The 26288-nt window shown below is 54.8% G+C and overlaps 2 protein-coding genes across 4 annotated transcripts in view; one reads left to right on the plus strand and one right to left on the minus strand.

The window, feature by feature from the left end:
* Positions 1–26085, minus strand: part of LOC137306807 (ras-related protein Rab-7a-like) — a 38477-nt gene extending 12392 nt beyond the window's left edge. Inside the window, exon 1 of one of the 2 annotated variants that reach the window (XM_067976193.1) lies at positions 26066–26085. The gene's annotated coding sequence lies outside the window, so the exon portion shown is untranslated. Of the gene's footprint in view, positions 1–985; positions 1094–26065 lie in introns of those variants that run through there. The other variant, XM_067976192.1, reaches the window with a different exon arrangement.
* cdk20 (cyclin dependent kinase 20) lies at positions 5445–19396 on the plus strand. Of its 2 annotated transcripts, XM_067976190.1 has the most exons (8): positions 5445–5644; positions 7135–7248; positions 8869–9057; positions 10302–10423; positions 10951–11013; positions 11987–12110; positions 13802–13957; positions 18879–19396. In XM_067976190.1, exons 1-8 carry the CDS (start codon positions 5570–5572, stop codon positions 19065–19067), a joined length of 1032 nt encoding a protein of 343 aa, XP_067832291.1. In that variant the 5' UTR covers positions 5445–5569; the 3' UTR covers positions 19068–19396. The 2 variants fall into 2 exon arrangements, with proteins under 2 accessions (XP_067832291.1, XP_067832292.1); XM_067976191.1 differs by lacking the exon at positions 8869–9057 and having other exon boundaries at positions 5446–5644.
* Positions 26086–26288: the final 203 nt, after the last annotated feature.

Consider the following 26288-nt stretch of genomic DNA (forward strand, 5'->3'; position numbering starts at 1 on the left):
ATTTGTTGCCCCAGGAAGCTGTGGAAGCTACATCATTAGATAAATTTAAAACAGAAATAGACAGTTTCCTAGAAGTAAAGGGAATTAGGGGTTACGGGGAGCGGGCAGGAAATTGGACGTGAATTTAGATTTGAGGTTAGGATCAGATCAGCCATGATCTTATTGAATGGCGGAGCAGGCTCGAGGGGCCGATTGGCCTACTCCTGCTCCTATTTCTTATGTTCTTCTTCTTCCCCCCCCACTCTCTCGGCTTTCAGTCTAGTACCTGTGAAACCTTTTAATTCAGTCAGGAAAGGAGGAAAAAAAGAGTAAAATAGAGAGAGAGAGAGAGAGAGAGAGAGCGCGAGCTCTTAATTAGAGACAACTGCAATCTGCATATATGCAGATTTATCCATTTGCAGTCTAATTATCTTTATACCAGCTGCATTATGTGCACAATTTAACCTTTGCACAGCAATTGCATTAATATTTTTCACACTGCATCATTTGCTCTTTGCATATTAATATTGGGCGCACTAATTTGCATATCCGCGTTAATATTTCCATATGTAAATATGCACCTTCTGCAGCAACTCAGTGCGGAATTTATTAAATTTGCCCCCTTGGGATAGTTTAAATCAGAGCTTATTTACAACATTGAATCAGCGTTGTTTCTAACACGCTTTACAAATCCCAGGTTATCTCAGTAACACCATCAAAACGCAGCTTTATTTCTGCTTTTCTGTTTCTTCCCCCCCCTCCAACTCTTACAAACAAAATAAGTTTTCAATTAAAAAGGTTAAATCGCTCTAAGAACTGGCTGCACTCGGGATAAACATGAAACAGCGAGTCTGAACCAATAAACTATATGGAAGTCACGCGAATTATCTCTGGGAAACGAGTTAACAACTTTTTGTCGATTGCAAACTTCTTAAAACTTTTTTTTTAAAAAAACTTTAAAAAGTTTAACTTGATCACAAAATGTGAACTTGTCTGCAGCTCTTACCCGTGCCTGAACCTGGTGCTCCAAATGTTATTGCTTAAAACTCTCCTCCAGTTTCACTTTCTGCCCCCTGCAAGTTTCAGGAAAGTTTAGCTGTTTCCGGGTTTTGTAACTTTCAGGTGGAGCTCGGCCTACGGGGGCTGACAGGAGGGAATTGAAAGCTCACAACTGGACACTTGGACCAGCATGTGGGAGATTTTAAAGTGGGATGAGTGTCTAAATAGTTTGTCTTTGGATTAGGACTGTGTCTTGTGATACAAATGAGACTCAGGCCCTTTATTCCTGGGATTGCCCATCTGACTGTCCAAGGCATTGGAATACCCTTTGCTCAAATTCACAAATTGTGATTTTTCTTTTATTCGTTCACGGGATGTGGGCGTCGCTGGCAAGGCCGGCATTTATTGCCCGTCCCTAATTGCCCTTGAGAAGGTGGTGGTGAGCCGCCTTCTTGAACCGCTGCAGTCCGTGTGGTGAAGGTTCTCCCACAGTGCTGTTAGGGAGGGAGTTCCAGGATTTTGACCCAGCGACGATGAAGGAACGGCCGATATATTTCCAAGTCGGGATGGTGTGTGACTTGGAGGGGAACGTGCAGGTGGTGTTGTTCCCATGTGCCTGCTGCTCTTGTCCTTCTAGGTGGTAGAGGTCGCGGGTTTGGGAGGTGCTGTCGAAGAAGCCTTGGCGAGTTGCTGCAGTGCATCCTGTGGATGGTACACACTGCAGCCACGGTGCGCCGGTGGTGAAGGGAGTGAATGTTTAGGGTGGTGGATGGGGTGCCAATCAAGCGGGCTGCTTTGTCCTGGATGGTGTCGAGCTTCTTGAGTGTTGTTGGAGCTGCACTCATCCAGGCAAGTGGAGAGTATTCCATCACACTCCTGACTTGTGCCTTGTCGATGGTGGAAAGGCTTTGGGGAGTCAGGAGGTGAGTCACTCGCTGCAGAATACCCAGCCTCTGACCTGCTCTTGTAGCCACAGTATTTATATGGCTGGTCCAGTTAAGTTTCTGGTCAATGGTGACCCCCAGGATGTTGATGGTGGGGGATTAGGCGATGGTAATGCCGTTGAATGTCAAGGGGAGGTGGTTAGACTCTCTCTTGTTGGAGATGGTCATTGCCTGGCACTTGTCTGGCGCGAATGTTACTTGCCACTTATTAGCCCAAACTTGGATGTTGTCCAGGTCTTGCTGCATGCGGGCTCGGACTGCTTCATTATTTGAGGGGTTGCGAATGGAACTGAATACTGTGCAATCATCAGCGAACATCCCCATTTCTGACCTTATGATGGAGGGAAGGTTATTGATGGAGCGGCTGAAGATGGTTGGGCCTAGGACACTGCCCTGAGGAACTCCTGCAGCAATGCCCTGGGGCTGAGATGATTGGCCTTCAGCAACCACTACCATCTTCCTTTGTGCTAGGTATGACTCCAGCCACTGGAGAGTTTTCCCCCGATTCCCATTGACTTCAATTTTACTCGGGCTCCTTGGTGCCACACTCAGTCAAATGCTGCCTTGATGTCAAGGGCAGTCACTCTCACCTCACCTCTGGAATTCAGCTGTTTTGTCCATGTTTGGACCAAGGCTGTAATGAGGTCTGGAGCCGAGTGGTCCTGGCGGAACCCAAACTGAGCGTCAGTGAGCAGGTTATTGGTGAGTAAGTGCCGCTTGATAGCACTGTCGACGACACCTTCCATCACTTTGCTGATGATTGAGAGTAGACTGATGGGGCGGTAATTGGCCGGATTGGATTTGTCCTGCTTTTTGTGGACAGAACATACCTGGGCAATTTTCCACATTGTCGGGTAGATGCCAGTGTTGTAGCAGACTGGAACAGCTTGGCTAGAGGCGCAGCTAGTCCTAAGAACATAAGAAATAGGAGCAGGAGTAGGCCAATCGGCCCCTCGAGCCTGCTCCGCCATTCAATAAGATCATGGCTGATCTGATCCTAACCTCAAATTTAAATTCATGTCCAATTTCCTGCCCGCTCCCCGTAATCCCTAATTCCCTTTACTTCTAGGAAACTGTCTATTTCTGTTTTAAATTTATTTAATGATGTAGCTTCCACAGCTTCCTGGGGCAACAAATTCCACAGACCTACTACCCTCTGAGTGAAGAAGTTTCTCCTCATCTCAGTTTTGAAAGAGCAGCCCCTTATTCTAAGATTATGCCCCCTAGTTCTAGTTTCACCCATCCTTGGGAACATCCTTACCGCATCCACCCGATCAAGCCCCTTCACAATCTTATATGTTTCAATAAGATCACCTCTCATTCTTCTGAACTCCAATGAGTAGAGTCCCAATCTACTCAACCTCTCCTCATATGTCCACCCCCTCATCCCCGGGATTAACCGAGTGAACCTTCTTGGTACTGCCTCGAGAGCAAGTATGTCTTTTCTTAAGTATGGACACCAAAACTGTATGCAGTATTCCAGGTGCGGTCTCACCGATACCTTATATAACTGCAGCAATACCTCCCTGTTTTTATATTCTATCCCCCTAGCAATAAAAGCCAACATTCCGTTGGCCTTCTTGATCACCTGCTGCACCTGCATACTAACTTTTTGATTTTCTTGCACTGGGACACCCAGATCCCTTTGAACTGCAGTACTTTCCAGTTTCTCGCCATTAAGATAATAACTTGCTCTCTGATCTTTCCTGCCAAAGTGCATAACCTCACATTTTCCAATATTGTATTGCATCTGCCAAATCTCCGCCCACTCACCCAGCCTGTCTATATCCCCTTGTAGGTTTTTTATGTCCTCCTCACTCTCTACTTTCCCTCCCATCTTTGTATCATCTGCAAACTTTGATATGTTACACTCGGTCCCCTCCTCCAAATCGTTAATATAGATTGTAAAGAGTTGGGGACCCAGCACCGACCCCTGCGGAACACCACTGGCTACTGGTTGCCAGTCCGAGAATGAACCATTTATCCCAACTCTCTGCTTCCTGTTAGATAACCAATCCTCCACCCATGCCAGAATATTACCCCCAATCGAGTGGAGCATAAGTCTTCAGCACTACAGCCGGGATATTGTCGGGGCTCATAGCCTTTGCTGTATCCAGTGCACTCAGCCGTTTCTTGATATCATTAGTTCAGTTGATGTGGGCGTCGCTGGCAAGGCCGGCATTTATTGCCCATCCCCTAACTGCCCCTTGAGAAGGTGGTGGTGAGCCGCCTTCTTGAACCGCTGCAGTCCGTGTGGTGAAGGTTCTCCCACAGTGCTGTTAGGGAGGGAGTTCCAGGATTTTGACCCAGCGACGATGAAGGAACGGCCGATATATTTCCAAGTCGGGATGGTGTGAGGGTATGTGTGTGACCCAGAGGCGATGGTGTTCCCATGCGTCTGCTGCCTTTGGCGTTCTCTGTGGTGGAGACCGCAGAAGAGGGAGTTGCTGGTGAAGTAACCTTGGTGAGTTGCTGCAGTGCATCCCGTGGGTCACAGATGCACCTGGGGTGTATTCTGAGTCCAGCGTCAGGGGCACCGATCAAGCGGACTGCTTTGTCCCCAATACTTTTGCTTCCCTTTCATGCTACCCACCCCGTCCAATTTTCACTCCTCTCCCCTCCTCTCCTGAAGGCGTTGACTCTTTACAGTTACACAATCACCAGTCACTTCCCATTACCTCGCCCAAGCAGCTCTTCTTCGTACGTGAGCTGGGGCAAGGTATTCGACTGCAGGGAGCATCGCGGCTGAGCCTGATCCTGTTTTGCCTGACACACACGCACTTTCCAGCAGGTGTCACTGATATGCGTATAGGTGTGGGAACCCCTGGCTGATTTTTTATCCCCCCCAGCCCCCCTTCCCTCGCCCTCCAGCCCAGAGACAGGTGCCAACCGGGCGTGTTCACAGTGCCGGGGACTGGAATCTTGTACTAAACATGTCCTGCCTCCATATGGACAGCAATTAAAGGTGGTTTGTGTGTGTGTGTGTGTGTGTTTGGGGGGGGGGGGGTGGGGGTTCCAGCTCATGTAATTCCCTGGAATGTCCCTTTAAGGGAAAACAATGGGGGGGATTCCAATTCATGTTATTCCCTGGAGTGTCCCTTTAAGATAAAACAATGGTGGGGGGTTCCATCTCATGTTATTCCCTGGAGTGTCCCTTTAAGGGAAAACAATGGCGGGGTTCCAGCTCATGTTATTTCCTGGAGTGTCCCTTTAAGGGAAAACAATGGCGGGGTGGTGGTTCCAGTTCATGTTATTCCCTGGAGTGTCCCTTTAAGGGAAAACAATGGGGGGGGGTTACAGCTCATGTTATTTCCTGGAGTGTCCCTTTAAGGGAAAACAATGGCGGGGTGGGGGTTCCAGTTCATGTAATTCCCTGGAGTGTCCCTTTAAGGGAAAACAATCTGGTGCGGGAGAGGGGAGGAGTCTAACCTGTTAACGTGATGACATCACCCAGAACTAGGTCGCGTGATGACATCACCCAGAACTAGGTCGCGTGATGACATCCTTCAGCACTCGGACGCGTGACGACGGTTGAGGCGATGACGTCCGCCCGCGCGGGCGCGCGCCGTTGCCATGACGCCCGCGCTCCAACGGTCCCCGCGGCCTAGCGGCTCCAGGCCTCTTTGAAGCGGCGTTTGCTGCTCGGGATGGAGCAGTACAGCATCCTGGGGCGGATCGGGGAGGGGGCGCACGGCATCGTCTTCAAAGCCAAACACATCGAGGTGGGGGGGGGGGCTCAGGGCGTCGAGGACCCGGGATATCTGCCCCATCGGATGAAGTGCATTCACTGTTGTAATGTCGCACAGCAAGATCCCACAAACAGCAATGTGATAAATGACCAGATCATCTGTTTTTCTTTTAGTGATGTTGGTTGAGGGATAAATCAATACCGACCTTCCGAGAGCGCGGCGCTCCCTCAGTACTGACCCTCCGAGAGCGCGGCGCTCCCTCAGTACTGACCCTCCGAGAGCGCGGCGCTCCCTCAGTACTGACCCTCCGACAGTGCGGCGCTCCCTCAGTACTGACCCTCCGACAGTGCGGCGCTCCCTCAGTACCGACCTTCCGAGAGCGCGGCGCTCCCTCAGTACTGACCCTCCGAGAGCGCGGCGCTCCCTCAGTACTGACCCTCCGACAGTGCGGCGCTCCCTCAGTACTGACCCTCCGACAGTGCGGCGCTCCCTCAGTACTGACCCTCCGAGAGCGCGGCGCTCCCTCAGTACTGACCCTCCGACAGTGCGGCGCTCCCTCAGTACTGACCCTCCGACAGTGCGGCCCTCCCTCAGTACTGACCCTCCGACAGTGCGGCGCTCCCTCAGTACTGACCCTCCGACAGTGCGGCGCTCCCTCAGTACTGACCCTCCGACAGTGCGGCCCTCCCTCAGTACTGCCCCTCCGACAGTGCGGCGCTCCCTCAGTACTGACCCTCCGACAGTGCGGCGCTCCCTCAGTACCGACCCTCCGACAGTGTGGCGCTCCCTCAGTACTGACCCTCCGACAGTGTGGCGCTCCCTCAGTACTGACCCTCCGACAGTGCGGCGCTCCCTCAGTACCGACCCTCCGACAGTGCGGCGCTCCCTCAGTACTGACCCTCCGACAGTGCGGCGCTCCCTCAGTACTGACCCTCCGACAGTGCGGCGCTCCCTCAGTACCGCCCCTCCGACGGTGCGGCGCTCCCTCAGTACTGACCCTCCGACGGTGCGGCGCTCCCTCAGTACTGACCCTCCGAGAGCACGGCGCTCCCTCAGTACTGACCCTCCGACGGTGCGGCGCTCCCTCAGTACTGACCCTCCGACGGTGCGGCGCTCCCTCAGTACTGACCCTCCGACGGTGCGGCGCTCCCTCAGTACTGACCCTCCGACAGTGCGGCGCTCCCTCAGTACTGACCCTCCGACAGTGCGGCGCTCCCTCAGTACCGACCCTCCGACGGTGCGGCGCTCCCTCAGTACCGACCCTCCGAGGGCACGGCGCTCCCTCTGTGCTTCACTGGGTGCGTCGGCCTGGATTTTGCTCTCAAGTCTCTGGAGTGGGGATGGGAACTTGCAACCTTCTCACTCGGGAGAGTGCTGACAGCGGCCATGGAAGTTGCTGCCCTCTGGACCGCATGGCTCGTGGAGACTGGGACTTTATCTCTGGAGTCATCGGGATCGCCGGTAGTTTTTCTCTGAAGCAGATCGTACCAGTTGCTCGATTTGTTCTTCTTCTTGTTCTGTAGACGGGAGAGACTGTCGCCCTGAAGAAAGTAGCTCTGCGGAAGCTGGAGGATGGTATTCCGAACCAGGCACTACGTGAGATCAAAGCTCTTCAGGAAATCGAGGATAATCAGTATGTGAGTACAGGAACCACTGCCAGCCCAGGGCTGGCACCAGGTGGTATGGTGTGTCGCACGCCCCCACTTCCACCTTGAATCCAGTCCAGATTGATGCAACAAAGGTATCCTCAGTCTGCTGCTTATCAGGCCCAGTTTACGTTCAGCTCCTCCATCGCACAAAACTGGTCCTAACTCAGTATTAAATTATCAGCCTCACTTAGGCAACAGGATGGTTGATGTGGGAAATGAAAAATGTTACATTTGTGCAGTAGGGAGCACTGTTTTGGAATTGAGTTTGGGGAACGCAGTGGGACAGTGTAGAGGGAGCTTTACTCTGTATCTAATCCTGTACCTGCCCTGGGAGTGTTTGGTGGGACAGTGTAGAGGGAGCTTTACTCTGTATCTAATCCTGTACCTGCCCTGGGAGTGTTTGATGGGACAGTGTAGAGGGAGCTTTACTCTGTATCTAACCCTGTACCTGCCCTGGGAGTGTTTGATGGGACAGTGTAGAGGGAGCTTTACTCTGTATCTAACCCGTGCTGTACCTGCCCTGGGAGTGTTTGATGGGACAGTGTAGAGGGAGCTTTACTCTGTATCTAACCCTGTACCTGCCTGGGAGTGTTTGATGGGACAGTGTAGAGGGAGCTTTACTCTGTATCTAACCCGTGCTGTACTTGCCCTGGGAGTGTTTGATGGGACAGTGTAAAGGGAGCTTTACTCTGTATCTAACCCGTGCTGTACCTGATGTGTCTTGTGCCTTTAATCCTGTGCCTTTTAATCCTAGGCTTTCTGGCACAGGTTGCAGAGTAGGCTAGTCTGGCTGGAGTCAGTCTCCTACAGTAGTGTTTTACTGTTTTCTCATGATCTGCTCCAGCTGTTTTCCAAATGACAAGACATCAAGCGGGAAGTGCATTGCTGTGATGCTCGCCATATCCTCCCAGCAGTCAGTGACATACCTTCTGGACACTACAGGAAGACTTCTCATTTCTGAGCTCGCAGAGCAAACACTGCTGGAGTACCGCACCGAATTAGCCTTGACAGCACTCGGTCCCTTCCAAACTCCTTGTTCCCTATCTCCCACCCTCCGTAAACTTGAGTTCATCCAAAACCCTGCTGCCCCCGTATGCTAACTCGCACCAAGTCCTGTTCACCCATCACCCCCCTGTGCTCGCTGACCTACATTGGATCCCGGTCCGGCAGTGCCTCGATTTTAAAATTCTCATCCTTGTGTTCAAATCCCTCCCTGGCCTCGTCCCCCCACCCCTCCCTATCTCTGTAACCTCCTCCAGCCCTACATCCCTTCCGGATCTCTGCGCTCCTCCAATTCCGGCCTCTTGTACATCCTCTGATTTTAATCGCTCCACTGTTGACGGCCGTGCCTTCAGCTGCCTGGGCCCTAAGCTCTGGAATTCCCTCCCTAAACCTCTCCGCCTCTCTCTCCTCCATTAAGACGCTCCTTAAAACCTACCTTTTTGACCAAGCTTTTAGTCACCTGACCTTACGTGGCTCGGTGTAAATTTTTGTCTGATTTATGCTGCTGTGAAGCGCCTTGGGACGTTTTCCTATGTGAAAGGCGCTCTGTAAATGTTGTTCAGATTTCTTACAAGCTCCTGGCTCCTCTTTTCCCCCCCCCTCCAGGTGGTGAAGCTGAAGGATGTCTTCCCGCACGGGACGGGCTTCGTCTTGGTCTTCGAGTACATGCTCTCCGACCTGTCGGAGGTCATCCGCAACTCCGACCGGCCCCTCACCGAGTCGCAGGTCAAAGGTTACATGATGATGCTGCTGAAGGGGGTGGCGTTCTGTCACGAAAACTCCATCATGCACCGGGTGAGAAGCTCGCCCCCGTCCCAAGTGTTGTTGCTTTCATTTTATTCTCCTCTCTCCAAAGGCACTGGCTCCTCGCTGGGGAGCAGCTGCACAGACGGTCGGCACCCACGTGTGCATCAAGATGGTGGGTTTCGGCAGGCTATTTGACACTGGGGGCATCGCGGTGCAATCCGATGCTGACATCCATACCCACCCCCCGCCCCCCCCGACTTGCACTTTCCAACGGGGGTCACTGGGGAGGGGTGTTCAGAGGCGAGAGGGCTGGCTGATTATTCTTGTTCCCACTCCTCCCTTTGTAATCCAGAAGCACTGAGGAGAATTGTTCCCCCCACCACCCCCCGCCCCTCCCCGCCCTTTCCATCTCCACCCTGGGTGAGATGAACTAACTCAACGGAGGCTGGGGAATGGGACCGAAGATCTTCCTTGACTGTGCGGCTCAGCTACTCACAGCCTTAAGCAGTCAGACTGTCAGGGGAGCCTCTGTTACCCTCGCCAGCCTTGATGTCCTGCACTAGGGGCATTAGCTCTTTTAAGTGGTTTTCGTAACGGAGCAAATAAATAAAAAAATTGGTCAGGATCACTGTCTGCAATGTTTCTAAAGGTACTTGAGGGCTAGTTTCATCTGTATGAGGCGCCTTGGGGCGTTTTATTACGTTAAAGGCGCTGTATAAATGCAAGCTGTTGTTTGTTATGACAAGTGATAGAGGTGTTCAAAATCATGACTGGTTTAGATAAAGTAAATAAAGAGAAACTGTTCCCGTTGGCAGAAGGGTCGAGAACCACAGGTCACAGATTTAAGGCGATTGGCAAAAGAACCAAAGGCGACGGGAGGAAAAACTTTTGTACGCAGCGAGTTGTTCTGATCTGGAATGCGCTGCCTGAAAGGGCGGTGGAAGCAGATCCACTCGTGGCTTTCAAAAGGGAATTGGATAAATATTTGAAGGGGAAAAAATTTGCAGGGGTACGGGGAAAGAGCAGGGTGGGGGTACTAAATGGATTGCTCTCACAAAGAGCCGGCACAGGCTCGATGGGCCGAATGGCCTCCTGCTGCACTGAAATGATTCTCTGTGAAATTTTTAAATGTGATCTTCAATATTATTGGTTTTGCCACAAATAATTGAGTGGGGATAACCCCCTCTATTCCCCCGCTCCATCCTCAGTTGCTCTGGTTTATTCACAAGAAGGATTAAGGTTTGCACACTGCTCCGACTGACCTGTTTTAAAATTTCATTTTCCTCTTGCAGGACCTGAAGCCGGCCAATCTCCTCATCAGCTCGACGGGACACCTGAAAATCGCGGACTTTGGCTTGGCGCGGGTTTTCTCAAACGAGGGCGACAGACTCTACAGCCATCAGGTGGCGACACGGTGAGAAAGAAAGAAAGAAAGAAAGAACTAACTTACATTTCTACTGCACCTTTCAGGACGTCCCAAAGCGCTTCACAGCCAACAAAGAACTTTTGAAGTGTGGTCACTGTTGTAACGTAGGAAACGGGGCAGCCAACTTGCGCACAGCAAGATCCCACAAACTGCAATGTGATAAGGACCAGATAATCTGTTTTAGTGATGTCGGTTGAAAGATAAATATTGGCCTCAGACGTGGCTCTTCTTCGAAATAGTGTTCATGGCCTGAGGGGGCAGACGGGACCTCCGTTTAATGTCTCATCTGGAAGGTGGCACCTTAGACAGCGCAGCGCTCGCTCAGTACTGCACTGAAGTATCAGTCTAGATTTTGTGCTGCAGTCTCTGGAGTGGGACTCGAACCGGCGACCGTCTGGCTGAGAAGCGAGAGTGTTACCCACTGAGCCACGGCTGGCACTGAACTGCACTCTCGAGTCCATAGGCCTCGCTGTAATTGTTGTCTGTTAAGTTACATGTTTTGTTCTGTGTCACAGGTGGTACCGAGCCCCGGAGCTGCTATACGGAGCACGTAAATACGATGAAGGCGTGGATATTTGGTGAGATCCGACTTTCTCCATTACAATCACCTCACAAAGAAATGTTTCCTTCGGTTTACTAAGTTAGATGGAAAGATGGTAGAATAAAAGACAGAGCACCCTATACACTGTCCCATCAAACACTCCCAGGGCAGGTACAGCACGGGTTAGATACAGAGTAAAGCTCCCTCTACGCTGTCCCATCAAACACTCCCAGGGCAGGTACAGGGTTAGATACAGAGAAAAGTTCCCTCTACACTGTCCCATCAAACACTCCCAGGGCAGGTACAGGGTTAGATACAGAGTAAAGCTCCCTCTACACTGTCCCCATCAAACACTCCCAGGGCAGGTACAGGGTTAGATACAGAGTAAAGCTCCCTCTACACTGTCCCATCAAACACTCCCAGGGCAGGTACAGGGTTAGATACAGAGTAAAGCTCCCCCTACACTGTCCCGTCAAACACTCCCAGGGCAGGTACAGCATTGGTTAAATGCACGAAACTAGGTTGAAGTTGCCCCACCTTAATTTCACATGGGTCCTTTACAGCCTGCAGATAGAGGGGACCTTCATCCCTTCAGTCAGTCAGTGAATGAATCAATCGCTCTGGTCTTCAGCCTAACAGAGCAGGAAGGGCCTGTGCCGAGTTAGCTGGTCTCAACCAGGGTAGTACTAAGGGGCTACAATTTGTCTCATTGCCCTGTGTTGAGGAGAGGGGTAAAAAATCAGTTGGCGTTCCCGCATCTGACCATAATCCAGTGACTTTTGCTGGAAAGTGGATTGGGACTGACTCGGCTCGGCCGGGATGGCCTCGGCAGCTGAATAGCTCGTCTAGCCGCACACGTGAAATGTGGTTCCTCGGCTCAAGTACCAGAGGGCAGCAACGAACAGTGAAACTGTACCCTGGCAAGAGCCGATGCATTCAGTCGGAGAGGAGTGGGGTGGGGAGCGGTTGAACTGTTTGTTAACTGTCTGTGTGTGTTTTGGTTCCTCCAGGGCTGTGGGCTGCATATTCGGCGAACTCCTGAACAATTCTCCGCTGTTCCCTGGTGAAAATGACATTGAGCAGCTGTGCTGCGTGCTCCGGGTGCTGGGGACGCCCAACGAGAAGATCTGGCCAGTAAGTCATTGGCTGACTCAGCCGTGCTGTTAGCTCGTGCACTGTACACGCCTGCCACCTTCCCTCGAGACAGGCGTAGGAACAGGAGGAGTCCACTCGACCCCTCGAGCCTGCTCCGCCATTGTTAGATCATGGCTGATCTGTACCTCAACCCCATTTACCCACCTCGGTTCTATATCCCTTGATGTCCTTTACCCAACAACAATCTATCGAACTCAGTCTTGAAATTTTCAATTGTCCCCCAGCATCCACAGCCATTTTGGGGAGAGTGTTCCAGATTTCCACCACCCTCTGTGTGAAAAAGCGCTTCCTGACATCGCCCCTGAACGACCGAGCTCCAATTTTAAGGTTAAATGCAATCTCAGGATGTGGGCGTCGCTGGCAATGCCGGCATTTATTGCCCATTCCCAGTTGCACCCTTGAGAAGGTGGTGGCGGTGGGCCTTCTTGAACCGCTGAAGGTGCTCCCACAATGCTGTTAGGTTGAGAGGTCCAGGATTTCGACCCAGCGACGAGAAGGAACGTCGATTATATGCCCAAGTCGGGATGGTGTGTGATTTAGAGGCGATAGTGTTCCCATGCACCCGCGTCCCTTGTCCCTCTGGATGGTGGAGATCGCGAGTTTGGGAGGTGGGGGGAGGGCGAGGTGGATCACGTCTGACTCCCATCCAGTCCTCCTAACAAAAGCAGACAACGCTTTGTTGGTTAGCTCCTTCTTTCCCTTCCTCCAAGAGTCTTCAGGCTTCTAGAACCCAGGGCTCGACCTCACCTAATCACGACTGCTTAATTTACCCCGCCTTCCCCCCCCCCCCCCCCCGCCCTACTCTTGGTGGTGTCCTGCACTGCGGGCCCATGGGATTTTCAACAAGAGCGGTAGTATCTTGCATTCACACGCCAGCTTTAGCATAGTAAAACGACTCCAGGCGCTTCACAGAGATTGGAAACAGCTGCCGAGGAGCAGCAGGAGTTAGGGGAGGTAACCGAGGGCGGGTCGAAGAGGTTTTGAAAGCGGTAAGAGAGGTACCGAGAGAGTAAAGAAAGAACTTGCATCTCCACAGCGCCTTTCACAACCTCAGGACGTCCCAAAGCGTTTCACGGCCAATGAAGGTACTTTCTGAAATGTACATTACCAGTGTAATGTATGAAACGCAGCAGCCAATTCACGCACAGCAAGATCCCACTAACAGCAACGTGATAATGACCAGGTCGTCTGTTTTTAACGATGTTGGTTGAGGGATAAATATTGGCCCCAGGACACTGGGAAGAACTCCCCACTCTGCTTTTCTTCCAGTCGTGGCCGTGGGATCTTTCGCGTCCACCTGAAGGGGCAACCGGGGGCCTCTGTTTAATGTCTCATCTGAAAGACGGCACCTCCGACAGTGCAGCGCTCCCTCAGTACTGGCACCGGGGGGGGGAGTGTCGGCCTGGATTTTGTGCTCAAGTCTGTGGGGTTGGGGCTCGAACCCACGACCTTCTGACTCGGGAGCGTGCTGCCCACTAAACCACGGCCGACACTCGGCTGGATTGCAACCTGTGTGCAAAAGGGAGGGGTGGGGCTCGGTGGGAGGGGTGGGGCTCGGTGGGAGGGGTGGGGCTCGGTGGGAGGGGTGGGGCTCGGTGGGAGGGGTGGGGCTCGGTGGCCCCCGTGTGGTCTTTTCTCACCCTTCCCTAACGGGCGGCTTTTCCGGTCAGGAAATCACGGAGCTTCCGGATTACAACAAGATCACCTTCAAGGAGAACCCGCCGATCCCGCTGGAGCAGATCGTCCCGGACGCGTCCCCGGAGGCGGTGGATCTGCTCAAACGTTTCCTCGTCTACCCGTCCAAGCGGAGGATCAGTGCTGCTGAGGTGAGGAGAAACCCTTCCCCGCGTTGAACCGCGCGGTGTTCACAGAGTCGGTCTTTGGTTCGCCGTAACGCCGGAGGAACGTACAGGAACGGCAAAAAAAAGATTTGTTACCACTGGGGCTCCAGGGGTACAGATACACAAATCGTTAAAAGTAGCGACGCAGGTTAATAAGGCCTTTTTTAACAAAAAAATCAAACCAAGCGTGGGGTGGCGAGATCCGAGAAAGGTCCCTCTCAGCCGGGGGACTCTCGGGAAACGGGCAGCGAAATGCGCGGCGAAGTGACACCGCTCTGTGCGCTGCAACGTGTTGGCATTTCCTCCCCCCGATCGCCCTTGGGTGACCCACTCGCTCTCCAATTATCTTTCCTCCTTGTCCGGTACCTGCTCCGAATGGCACCACTGAGGGCAGCAGCTTGTCACGATGCAGCCCTGAGTTCTCCCGCGCTGTCCCGCAGCACGTTGACCCGCTGGTGCCACCTTGTCGCCTTCTCCAGTGCCGTCACTCCATATGTGGTTCAGGGCCGCCCTTGTACCTGGGGCCCCACGGTAAGCTCGTTGCTTCGCTCAGACTCCTGTTCACTCCCCTGGCTGTGGCATGTGGAACAGCCTGGGATTCAGTGCTGTTATCTTCCCCCTTTCTCTCGCTGTCCAACGAAGAAGCTATGCAGTCTGCCTGTGGGAAGGTGCCTGGCTTCAGCTCCGCCCGTTCCTTAGACGTCAGCCTCGGCTCAGCGGGTATCACTCTTGCCTCTGAGTCAGAAGGTCGTGGGTTCGAGCCCCCCTTCAGAGACTCGAGCCCATAATCCAGGCCCGACACTCCCCAGTGCAGTACTGAGGGAGCGCCGCACTGTGGGAGGGGTCGGTACTGAGGGAGCGCCGCACTGTGGGAGGGGGCGGTACTGAGGGAGCGCCGCACTGTGGGAGGGGTCGGTACTGAGGGAGCGCCGCACTGTGGGAGGGGGCGGTACTGAGGGAGCGCCGCACTGTGGGAGGGGGCGGTACTGAGGGAGCGCCGCACTGTGGGAGGGGGCGGTACTGAGGGAGCGCCGCGCTGTGGGAGGGGGCGGTACTGAGGGAGCGCCGCGCTGTGGGAGGGGGCGGTACTGAGGGAGCGCCGCGCTGTGGGAGGGGGCGGTACTGAGGGAGCGCCGCACTGTCGGAGGGTCGGTACTGAGGGAGCGCCGCACTGTGGGAGGGGGCGGTACTGAGGGAGCGCCGCACTGTCGGAGGGGGCGGTACTGAGGGAGCGCCGCGCTGTGGGAGGGGTCGGTACTGAGAGAGCGCCGCACTGTGGGAGGGTCAGTACAGAGGGAGCGCCGCACTGTCGGAGGGTCGGTACTGAGGGAGCGCCGCACTGTGGGAGGGGGCGGTACTGAGGGAGCGCTGCACTGTGGGAGGGGGCGGTACTGAGAGAGCGCCGCGCTGTGGGAGGGGTCGGTACTGAGAGAGCGCCGCACTGTGGGAGGGGTCGGTACTGAGGGAGCGCTGCACTGTGGGAGGGGGCGGTACTGAGGGAGCGCCGCGCTGTGGGAGGGGTCGGTACTGAGAGAGCGCCGCACTGTGGGAGGGGTCGGTACTGAGGGAGCGCCGCGCTGTGGGAGGGGGCGGTACTGAGAGAGCGCCGCGCTGTCGGAGGGGGCGGCACTGAGGGAGCGCCGCGCTGTCGGAGGGGGCGGTACTGAGGGAGCGCCGGACTGTCGGAGGGTCAGTACTGAGGGAGCGCCGCACTGTGGGAGGGGGCGGTACTGAGGGAGCGCCGCACTGTGGGAGGGGGCGGTACTGAGGGAGCGCCGCACTGTGGGAGGGGGCGGAACTGAGGGAGCGCCGCGCTGTGGGAGGGGGCGGTACTGAGAGAGCGCCGCACTGTCGGAGGGGGCGGCACTGAGGGAGCGCCGCGCTGTCGGAGGGGGCGGTACTGAGGGAGCGCCGGACTGTCGGAGGGTCAGTACTGAGGGAGCGCCGCACTGTGGGAGGGGGCGGTACTGAGGGAGCGCCGCACTGTGGGAGGGGGCGGTACTGAGGGAGCGCCGCACTGTGGGAGGGGGCGGTACTGAGGGAGCGCCGCACTGTGGGAGGGGGCGGTACTGAGGGAGCGCCGCACTGTCGGAGGGGGCGGTACTGAGGGAGCGCCGCACTGTGGGAGGGGGCGGTACTGAGAGAGCGCCGCACTGTGGGAGGGGGCGGTACTGAGGGAGCGCCGCACTGTGGGAGGGGGCGGTACTGAGGGAGCGCCGCACTGTGGGAGGGGGCGGTACTGAGGGAGCGCCGCACTGTGGGAGGGGGCGGTACTGAGGGAGCGCCGCACTGTGGGAGGGGGCGGTAATGAGGGAGCGCCGCACTGTGGGAGGGGGCGGCAATGAGGGAGCGCCGCACTGTGGGAGGGGGCGGTACTGAGGGAGCGCCGCACTGTGGGAGGGGGCGGCAATGAGGGAGCGCCGCACTGTGGGAGGGTCAGTACTGAGGGAGCGCCGCACTGTGGGAGGGGTCAGTACTGAGGGAGCGCCGCACTGTGGGAGGGGGCGGTACTGAGGGAGCGCCGCACTGTGGGAGGGGGCGGTACTGAGGGAGCGCCGCACTGTGGGAGGGGGCGGTACTGAGGGAGCGCCGCACTGTGGGAGGGGGCGGCAATGAGGGAGCGCCGCACTGTCGGAGGGTCAGTACTGAGGGAGCGCCGCACTGTGGGAGGGGGCGGTACTGAGGGAGCGCCGCACTGTGGGAGGGGGCGGCAATGAGGGAGCGCCGCACTGTCGGAGGGTCAGTACTGAGGGAGCGCCGCACTGTCGGAGGGTCAGTACTGAGGGAGCGCCGCACTGTCGGAGGGTCAGTACTGAGGGAGCGCCGCACTGTCGGAGGGTCAGTACTGAGGGAGCGCCGCACTGTCGGAGGGTCGGTACTGAGGGAGCGCCGCACTGTCGGAGGGTCAGTACTGAGGGAGCGCCGCACTGTCGGAGGGTCAGTACTGAGGGAGCGCCGCACTGTCGGAGGGTCAGTACTGAGGGAGCGCCGCACTGTGGGAGGGGGCGGTACTGAGGGAGCGCCGCGCTGTGGGAGGGGGCGGTACTGAGGGAGCGCCGCACTGTGGGAGGGGGCGGTACTGAGGGAGCGCCGCGCTGTCGGAGGGGGCGGCACTGAGGGAGCGCCGCGCTGTCGGAGGGGGCGGTACTGAGGGAGCGCCGCACTGTGGGAGGGGGCGGTACTGTGGGAGCGCTGCACTGTGGGAGGGGGCGGTACTGAGGGAGCGCCGCACTGTGGGAGGGGGCGGTACTGAGGGAGCGCCGCACTGTGGGAGGGGGCGGTACTGAGGGAGCGCCGCACTGTCGGAGGGTCAGTACTGAGGGAGTGCCGCGCTGTGGGAGGGGGCGGTACTGAGGGAGCGCCGCACTGTCGGAGGGTCAGTACTGAGGGAGCGCCGCACTGTCGGAGGGTCAGTACTGAGGGAGCGCCGCACTGTCGGAGGGTCAGTACTGAGGGAGCGCCGCACTGTCGGAGGGTCAGTACTGAGGGAGTGCCGCGCTGTGGGAGGGGGCGGTACTGAGGGAGCGCCGCACTGTCGGAGGGGGCGGTACTGAGGGAGCGCCGCACTGTGGGAGGGGGCGGTACTGAGGGAGCGCCGCACTGTGGGAGGGGGCGGTACTGAGGGAGCGCCGCACTGTCGGAGGGGGCGGTACTGAGGGAGCGCCGCACTGTCGGAGGGTCGGTACTGAGGGAGCGCCGCACTGTGGGAGGGGGCGGTACTGAGGGAGCGCCGCACTGTGGGAGGGGGCGGTACTGAGGGAGCGCCGCACTGTGGGAGGGGGCGGTACTGAGGGAGCGCCGCACTGTGGGAGGGGGCGGTACTGAGGGAGCGCCGCACTGTGGGAGGGGGCGGTACTGAGGGAGCGCCGCGCTGTGGGAGGGGGCGGTACTGAGGGAGCGCAGCACTGTGGGAGGGGGCGGAACTGAGGGAGCGCCGCACTGTGGGAGGGGGCGGTACTGAGGGAGCGCCGCACTGTGGGAGGGTCAGTACTGAGGGAGCGCCGCACTGTCGGAGGGTCAGTACTGAGGGAGCGCCGCACTGTGGGAGGGTCAGTACTGAGGGAGCGCCGCACTGTCGGAGGGTCAGTACTGAGGGAGCGCCGCACTGTCGGAGGGGCGGTACTGTGGGAGCGCCGCACTGTCGGAGGGGCGGTACTGAGGGAGCGCCGCACTGTCGGAGGTGCCGTCTTTCGGATGAGACGTTAAACCGAGGCCCCGTCTGCCCTCTGAGGCGGACGTAAAAGATCCCATGGCACTGAAGAAGAGCAGGGAAGATCTCCCGGTATCCTGGGGCCAATTTTTATCCCTCAACCAACATCACCAAAATAGATTATTAGATTGTGTACTTGATTGCTATTTGTGGGAGCTTGATGTGCACAAATTGGCTGCTGCATTTCCTACATTACAACGGTGACTACACTTCAGAAAAGTACTTAATTGTCTTTGGGATGTCCTAAAGTCAGGGAAGGTGCTATAGAAATGCAAGTTCTTTCCTTTTTCTTTGTGGAGCTGACCAAAGTCCCACCGTCCTGTGGTTCCTGAGAGTGGCCTTTGCCGCAGCACTTTCAAACTGCTACACCGGCTACTGGGACAGTTCCAGCTGGTAGGGATACTACAATTGGCCTCAGCTATCTTGGGTTAGGGAGTGGCAGCAAATGAGCCAGGGTTCCCCCAGCTCCTGTTCACCATCCGGTGACCCTTGCTAGAAAGTACCCGTCTATAGATGTCGGATCAGGGCTCGGCCATCATGATGGCCGCCATCGCTAACACTCGCCGTCCAAGCTCGCACCTCCTTAGGTGTGGGACTGGTGCTCGCGGAACACCGTACGGCAGAGCAGCGCCTCCGGGGCAGGAAGTGGAGTCGGCGCAACACCGCGATAGCCTCATTGGTATCTTCTTCCTGCAGGCCCTTCTGCACCCGTACTTCTTTAAGGAGCCGCTGCCGGCCCACCACTCTGAACTGCCGATACCGCAGAGGGGCGCCAAGAAGACCCAGCAGCGGCTGCAGCACCAGTACGAGTTCCACATCGACCAGCCGATCGAGGAGTCCGTCATCGACCCAGAGCTCATCTCCCAGCACGTCAGGGTCTGGTGAAAGGGGGCAGGCAACGTCCCGACTGCCACCGAGTCCTCACCCCAGCACCATGGAAATGAGGAATTAACTGGAGTACCCCTCTGGAGATAATGATACGTAAACGTGTCTACGTAAAGAGAGACACGGGGTGCTGTTCCTCTTTATAAGCACTGTGTTCTATAATACACGCAGGGTCTGCTAGTCCACTATGTGCCTGCTACCCTTTATAATACACAGAAGGGCTGCTGGTTCTCCATAGTGTACATTGAGGCTGTAATTCTTTATAACATACAATGTAGAGAGAGGCTATAGGGCCGAAATAAAGAGAGACTGCTATTGTCTATAATATACACAGGTGCTCTTATTCTCTTTAATATACATACAGGGGCTGCCATTCCTTCTAATGTGCACAGGGGGCTGCTCTGCTCCATAATATACTCAGGGCCTGCTATCCTCCATAATATACTCGGGGGCTGCTCTTTCCTATATTGTACACCAGGCCTGGATGGGCAGTGTATTTAGCCACTGAGCGACTGGCTAAGATGGCACTCTTGTCACCTGGTCAGAAGGCTGTGGATCCGAGCCCCACACCAGGACTTGAGCGCGTTACTGAGGGAGAGCTGCGTTGTCAGAGGGACTTGAGCGCGTCACCGAGGGAGAGCTGCGTTGTCAGAGGGACTTGAACGCGTCACCGAGGGAGAGCTGCGTTGTCAGAGGGACTTGAGCGCGTCACCGAGGGAGAGCTGCGTTGTCAGAGGGACTTGAGCGCGTCACCGAGGGAGAGCTGCGTTGTCAGAGGGACTTGAGCGCGTCACCGAGGGAGAGCTGCGTTGTCAGAGGTGCCGTCCTTTAGGCGCTGAGCACCTGTTCAGGTGGATGTTAAAGATCCCAAGGCGCTACTGGAAGGAGAGCAGAGGAGTTCTCCCCGGTGTCCGACCTCCCCCTTTGCCCGCAGGAGCTGGACAGCGACCGGGCGTGGACCATTCCCATTGCTGTGGGCCAGTTGCTGGTTGTCGGCACCCAGTGTTTGCCTCCTCCCCGTAGGTGGCAGCGGAGGTAAACCGGGAGGAGCTCAGTGCCTCCGCCCTGTGCGGCCTTGAGAGGCTCCTTTGATCACATGCTGCTTTCATTCCCCTCCGACGCGGTTTGACAACAGCTTTTTGGATTCGAGGAACAGTTCAGATCTTGCAACAGAAGAGGGAGCTTCATCGCACAACCCTTCTCTTATAATAGCCTGCTATTGACAAATATGCACAGGGGCTGCTATGCCCTGTAATATACACAAGGACTGCTGTTTCCTACAATATAATGCAGAAGGCTGCATTCTCTCTACAACAACTTGCATTTATAGAGCGCCATTAGCATAGAAAAACGGCCCAAGGAGCTTCACAGAGGCGTAAGCCGACAAAAAAAATGGACACCAAGCCACAGAAGGAGATGTTAGGAGGAGTGACTAAAAATCTGGTCAAAGAGGGAGGTTTTCCGGAGCGTCTTAAAGGAGGAGAGAGAGAGAGAGGCGGAGAGGTTTAGGGAGGGAATTCCAGAGCTTAGGGCCTCAACGGATGAAGGCACGGCCGCCAATGGCGGAGCGATGGGAATCGGGGGATGCACAAGAGGCCGGAATTGGAGGAGCGCAGAGATCCGGGAGGGTTGTAGGGGCTGGAGGAGGTTGCAGAGATCGGGAGGCCATGGGAGGATTTGAACACGAGGATGAGAATTTTAAAATGGAGGCGTTGCTGGAGCGGGAGCCAATGTCGGTCAGCGAGCACGGGGCTGATGGGCGAACGGGACTTGGTGCGAGTCAGGATACGGGCAAGCAGCAGCCATGGTGGCACTCAAGATCCTGGGACCTGTATCATGCTGATCAGTGCACTGAGCCATTGGGCGAGCCCTGATTGAAGCTGCAAACTGGCACCAGTAGAAATCCGTTCAGTAGCGAGGGCTCCTCCGGTCATAGAATCAAAAATTTACAGCACATAAGGTGGCCATTTGGCCCATCGTGTCTGTGCCAGCCGAAATAGAGCTATCCAGCCTAATCCCACTTTCCAGCACTTGGTCCGTAGCCCTGTAGGTTACGGCGCTTTAGGTGCATAACCAAGTACTTTTTAAGTGTGATGAGGGATTCTGCCTCTACCACCCTTTCAGGCAGTGAGTTCCAGACCCCCACCACCCTCTGGGTGAAAAATTTTCTCCTCAACTCCCCTCTAATCCTTCTGTCAATTACTTTAAATCTGTGCCTCCTTGGTTATTGACCCCTCTGCTAAGGGAAATAGGTCCTTCCTATCCATTCTATCTAGGCCCCTCATAATTTTATACACCTCAGTTAAATCTCCCCTCAGCCTCTTCTGTTCCAAAGAAAACAACCTCAGCCTATCCAGTCTTTCCTCACAGCTAAAATTCTCCAGCCCTGGCAACATCCTTGTAAATCGCCTCTGTACCCTCTCCAGTGCAATCATCTCACCCCCACCCCCCCCCCCCCGCCCCGCCCCCACTCGTGTAAAGGCAGGAAATGCATGATTAAATTTACGAATGATTCATCCTTTGATGGAGATAAAACACCACAGTTGTAAGCACCAGACATGTAACTCCAGCGGGACAGACGTCTGGCAGTGAGCGTTGTGACCATAATTCAGTCGTGCTGCTGCGCTGACGTCCTGGACCACAGGAGCGAAGCTGTTGAGAAAGTCGTTGATGGCGCCACATGATTGCTTCCACACCCCTTTCCATTTGCTCAACTTCTCTTAAACGAGGGGAAACCAGAGGTTCCCTCCCTAACCCAGCCGGTAAGTGCACCGCCTGTTGTGGGGCTGACCAAGAAGGTCCCGAGCTCCATCTCGTGTCTGTGCTGAGCTGGACCAGAAGAAACGTTGAGGATGAGAACAAGGGAGTCGGCCCAGCTGATCCTGTCCCTCTAATACCCGTCCCTCTAATACACTACTCTCTTCTCCCAGTGACGATCGTCCCTCTAATACCCTACTCTCTTGTCCAAGTGATTGCCCCTCTAATACCCGACTCTCTTCTCCCAGTGACGATCGTCCCTCTAATACCCTACTCTCTTGTCCAAGTGATTGCCCCTCTAATACCCGACTCTCTTCTCCCAGTGAAGATCGTCCCTCTAATACCCGACTCTCTTCTCCCAGTGATTGCCCCTCTAATACCCTACTCTCTTCTCCCAGTGACGATCGTCCCTCTAATACCCTACTCTCTTCTCCCAGTGAAGATCGTCCCTCTAATACCCTACTCTCTTCTCCCAGTGAAGATCGTCCCTCTAATACCCTACTCTCTTCTCCCAGTGAAGATCGTCCCTCTAATACCCTACTCTCTTCTCCCAGTGACGATCGTCCCTCTAATACCCTACTCTCTTCTCCCAGTGAAGATCGTCCCTCTAATACCCTACTCTCTTCTCCCAGTGAAGATCGTCCCTCTAATACCCTACTCTCTTCTCCCAGTGATCGTCCCTCTAATACCCTACTCTCTTCTCCCAGTGATCGTCCCTCTAATACCCTACTCTCTTCTCCCAGTGACGATCGTCCCTCTAATACCCTACTCTCTTCTCCCAGTGAAGATCGTCCCTCTAATACCCTACTCTCTTCTCCCAGTGAAGATCGTCCCTCTAATATCCTACTCTCTTCTCCCAGTGAAGATCGTCCCTCTAATACCCTACTCTCTTCTCCCAGTGACGATCGTCCCTCTAATACCCTACTCTCTTCTCCCAGTGAAGATCGTCCCTCTAATACCCTACTCTCTTCTCCCAGTGAAGATCGTCCCTCTAATACCCTACTCTCTTCTCCCAGTGATCGTCCCTCTAATACCCTACTCTCTTCTCCCAGTGAAGATCGTCCCTCTAATACCCTACTCTCTTCTCCCAGTGAAGATCGTCCCTCTAATACCCTACTCTCTTCTCCCAGTGAAGATCGTCCCTCTAATACCCTACTCTCTTCTCCCAGTGAAGATCGTCCCTCTAATACCCTACTCTCTTCTCCCAGTGATCGTCCCTCTAATACCCTACTCTCTTCTCCCAGTGACGATCGTCCCTCTAATACGCTACTCTCTTCTCCCAGTGAAGATCGTCCCTCTAATACCCTACTCTCTTCTCCCAGTGAAGATCGTCCCTCTAATACCCTACTCTTGTCCCAGTGAAGATTGTCCCTCTAATACCCTACTCTCTTCTCCCAGTGATCGTCCCTCTAATACCCTACTCTCTTGTCCCAGTGAAGATCGTCCCTCTAATACCCTACTCTCTTCTCCCAGTGAAGATCGTCCCTCTAATACCCTACTCTCTTCTCCCAGTGATCGTCCCTCTAATACCCTACTCTCTTCTCCCAGTGAAGATCGTCCCTCTAATACCCTACTCTCTTCTCCCAGTGAAGATCGTCCCTCTAATACCCTACTCTCTTCTCCCAGTGAAGATCGTCCCTCTAATACCCTACTCTCTTCTCCCAGTGAAGATCGTCCCTCTAATACCCTACTCTCTTCTCCCAGTGAAGATCGTCCCTCTAATACCCTACTCTCTTCTCCCAGTGAAGATCGTCCCTCTAATACCCTACTCTCTTCTCCCAGTGAAGATCGTCCCTCTAATACCCTACTCTCTTCTCCCAGTGAAGATCGTCCCTCTAATACCCTACTCTCTTGTCCCAGTGAAGATCGTCCCTCTAATACCCTACTCTCTGGTCCCAGTGAAGATCGTCCCTCTAATACCCTACTCTCTTCTCCCAGTGAAGATCGTCCCTCTAATACCCTACTCTCTTCTCCCAGTGAAGATCGTCCCTCTAATACCCTACTCTCTTCTCCCAGTGAAGATCGTCCCTCTAATACCCTACTCTCTTCTCCCAGTGAAGATCGTCCCTCTAATACCCTCCTCTTTTGTCCCAGTGATCGTCCCTTTAATACCCTACTCTCTTCTCCCAGTGAAGATCATCCCTCTATTACCCTACTCTCTTCTCCCAGTGAAGATCGTCCCTCTAATACCCTACTCTCTTCTCCCACTGAAGATCGTCCCTCTAATACCCTACTCTCTTGTCCCAGTGATCATCCCTCTAATACTCTACTCTTTTGTCCCAGTGAAGATCGTCCCTCTAATACCCTACTCTCTTGTCCCAGTGATCATCCCTCTAATACTCTACTCTCTTGTCCCAGTGAAGATCGTCCCTCTAATACCCTACTCTCTTGTCCCAGTGAAGATCGTCCCTCTAATACCCTACTCTCTTCTCCCAGTGAAGATCGTCCCTCTAATACCCTACTCTCTTGTCCCAGTGATCGTCCCTCTAATACCCTACTCTCTTGTCCCAGTGAAGATTGTCCCTCTAATACCCTACTCTTGTCCCAGTGAAGATTGTCCCTCTAATACCCTACTCTCTTCTCCCAGTGAAGATCGTCCCTCTAATACCCTACTCTTGTCCCAGTGAAGATTGTCCCTCTAATACCCTACTCTCTTCTCCCAGTGATCGTCCCTCTAATACCCTACTCTCTTCTCCCAGTGATCGTCCCTCTAATACCCTACTCTCTTCTCCCATCTAAATTCATCTCACCCTTTCAGCATACCCTTCTATTTCTTTCTCCCTCATATGGATATTAGAATCTGTTCCTTTTTTTTTTCTTCTCTTTTCCACTTTCTGAAATGATCAGATTGCTTTCACTTGGCCAAACGGCGATTCGTACCTCGAGGGGAAGCAAGAGTTTCGCACACTAAAAATTATCCAGCACCCCCCACCCGCCCCAGTCTCCTCCCCGACGATGCCACGCGCCAGGCTCGAGCCCCACCCCGGGACCTGAGCCCATAAACCAAGGCCCACGCTCCAAGTGCTGTACCAAAGGAGATTTTCTATTACTCATTATCAGGATGTGGGCGTCGCTGGCAAGGCTGGCATTTATTGCCCGTCCCTGGTTGCCCTGAGAAGGTGGTGGTGGGCCTCCTTCTTGAACCGCTAGGAAGCGGCTCTCGTACAACTGAGTGGCCACATGAGAGGGAACTTAGAAGTCAACCATATCGGTGTGGGCCCGGAGTCACACATAGGCCCATTCCGTGTGAGTACGGCAGAGTCCCTTTCTTGAAGGGCGCTAGAGAACCAGTTGGGTTTTTGCAACAATACGACGGCTTCACGGTCGTTGTGCTGGTTTCAGAGTGGGGGGAGGCAAAAGGACGCTATCCGAATAAGCGGCTACCCCCAAATCCGGCAGGAAGAGTGTTCCCAACCCGCCAACTTTGAACTACTCAGGACTTTAGGGAAGAACCCCCACTTCCTTTTTACCGCACCGAACGTTCCTTTCCCGTTTTCCTTCTGAGTCCCTGGGCCAAGGAGGGGAATGAATCGTGCCGGGCTCCTGGTCGCGATCGCTGATGCAGCGAGTCCTGCAGGGGAAAGCGAGAGCGTGGACTTCGGGCGGGACAGGATTGGACGCAGCGAAAGAAAGAACTTGTATTTCTACAGCGTCTTTCACGACCTCAGGACGTCCCGAAGCGCTTCACAGCCAATGAAGTACCTTTGAAGTGTGGTCTCTGTTGTAATGTAGGAAACACGGCAGCCAATTTGCACACAGCAAGATCCCACAAACAGCCATGTGATAAATGACCAGACAATCCGTTTTGGTGATGTTGGTTGAGGGATAAATATTGGCCCCAGGACACCTCCCCTGCTCTTCTTCAAATAGTGGCCGTGGGATCTTTTACATCCACCTGAGGGGGCAGACGGGGCCTCAGTTTAACGTCTCACCAGAAAGGCAGCACCTCCAACAGTGCAGCGCTCCCTCAGTACTGCACTGGGAGTGTCGGCCTAGATTTTTGCGCTCAAGTCTCTGGACCCACAACCTTCTGATTCAGAGGCGAGAGTGAGACCCGCTGAGCCACGGCTGACAACCAGTTCGTGCTTGAAAAATGGCCACTTGGGGGAAGTGTGAGAGGGTGCCTGTGGACCGTGGAACTCGACCCTTTCGTGAGGGGTGGGAGGAATTTAAAAAGTGATTGTAACGCACCAGGATTAGCACTGTTCTGACGGATACAGGCCAGAGGAAAATGACTGTACCTTTATGCAAGTTTAAGTTGTGAAACGCGACATTGCGCCTCCAGATTCTGCTCGTGAATTCGGTCCCTCCCTCCAGACCACTTCTGGCTTTCTGGGTTCTGGGTGTGAATCAGCCACTGGGTCACTTCACCAGAAGAGCAATTCCTCTGAAACACCCTTATCTCGTCGGCCCAGATCCTCCCAGTTCTGCATGCCGAGCGTACACTCGCGTGAGTGAGAGCTG

Source organism: Heptranchias perlo, chromosome 45 (genome assembly GCF_035084215.1).
Source record: "Heptranchias perlo isolate sHepPer1 chromosome 45, sHepPer1.hap1, whole genome shotgun sequence".
NCBI classification, from domain to species: Eukaryota; Metazoa; Chordata; class Chondrichthyes; order Hexanchiformes; family Hexanchidae; genus Heptranchias; species Heptranchias perlo.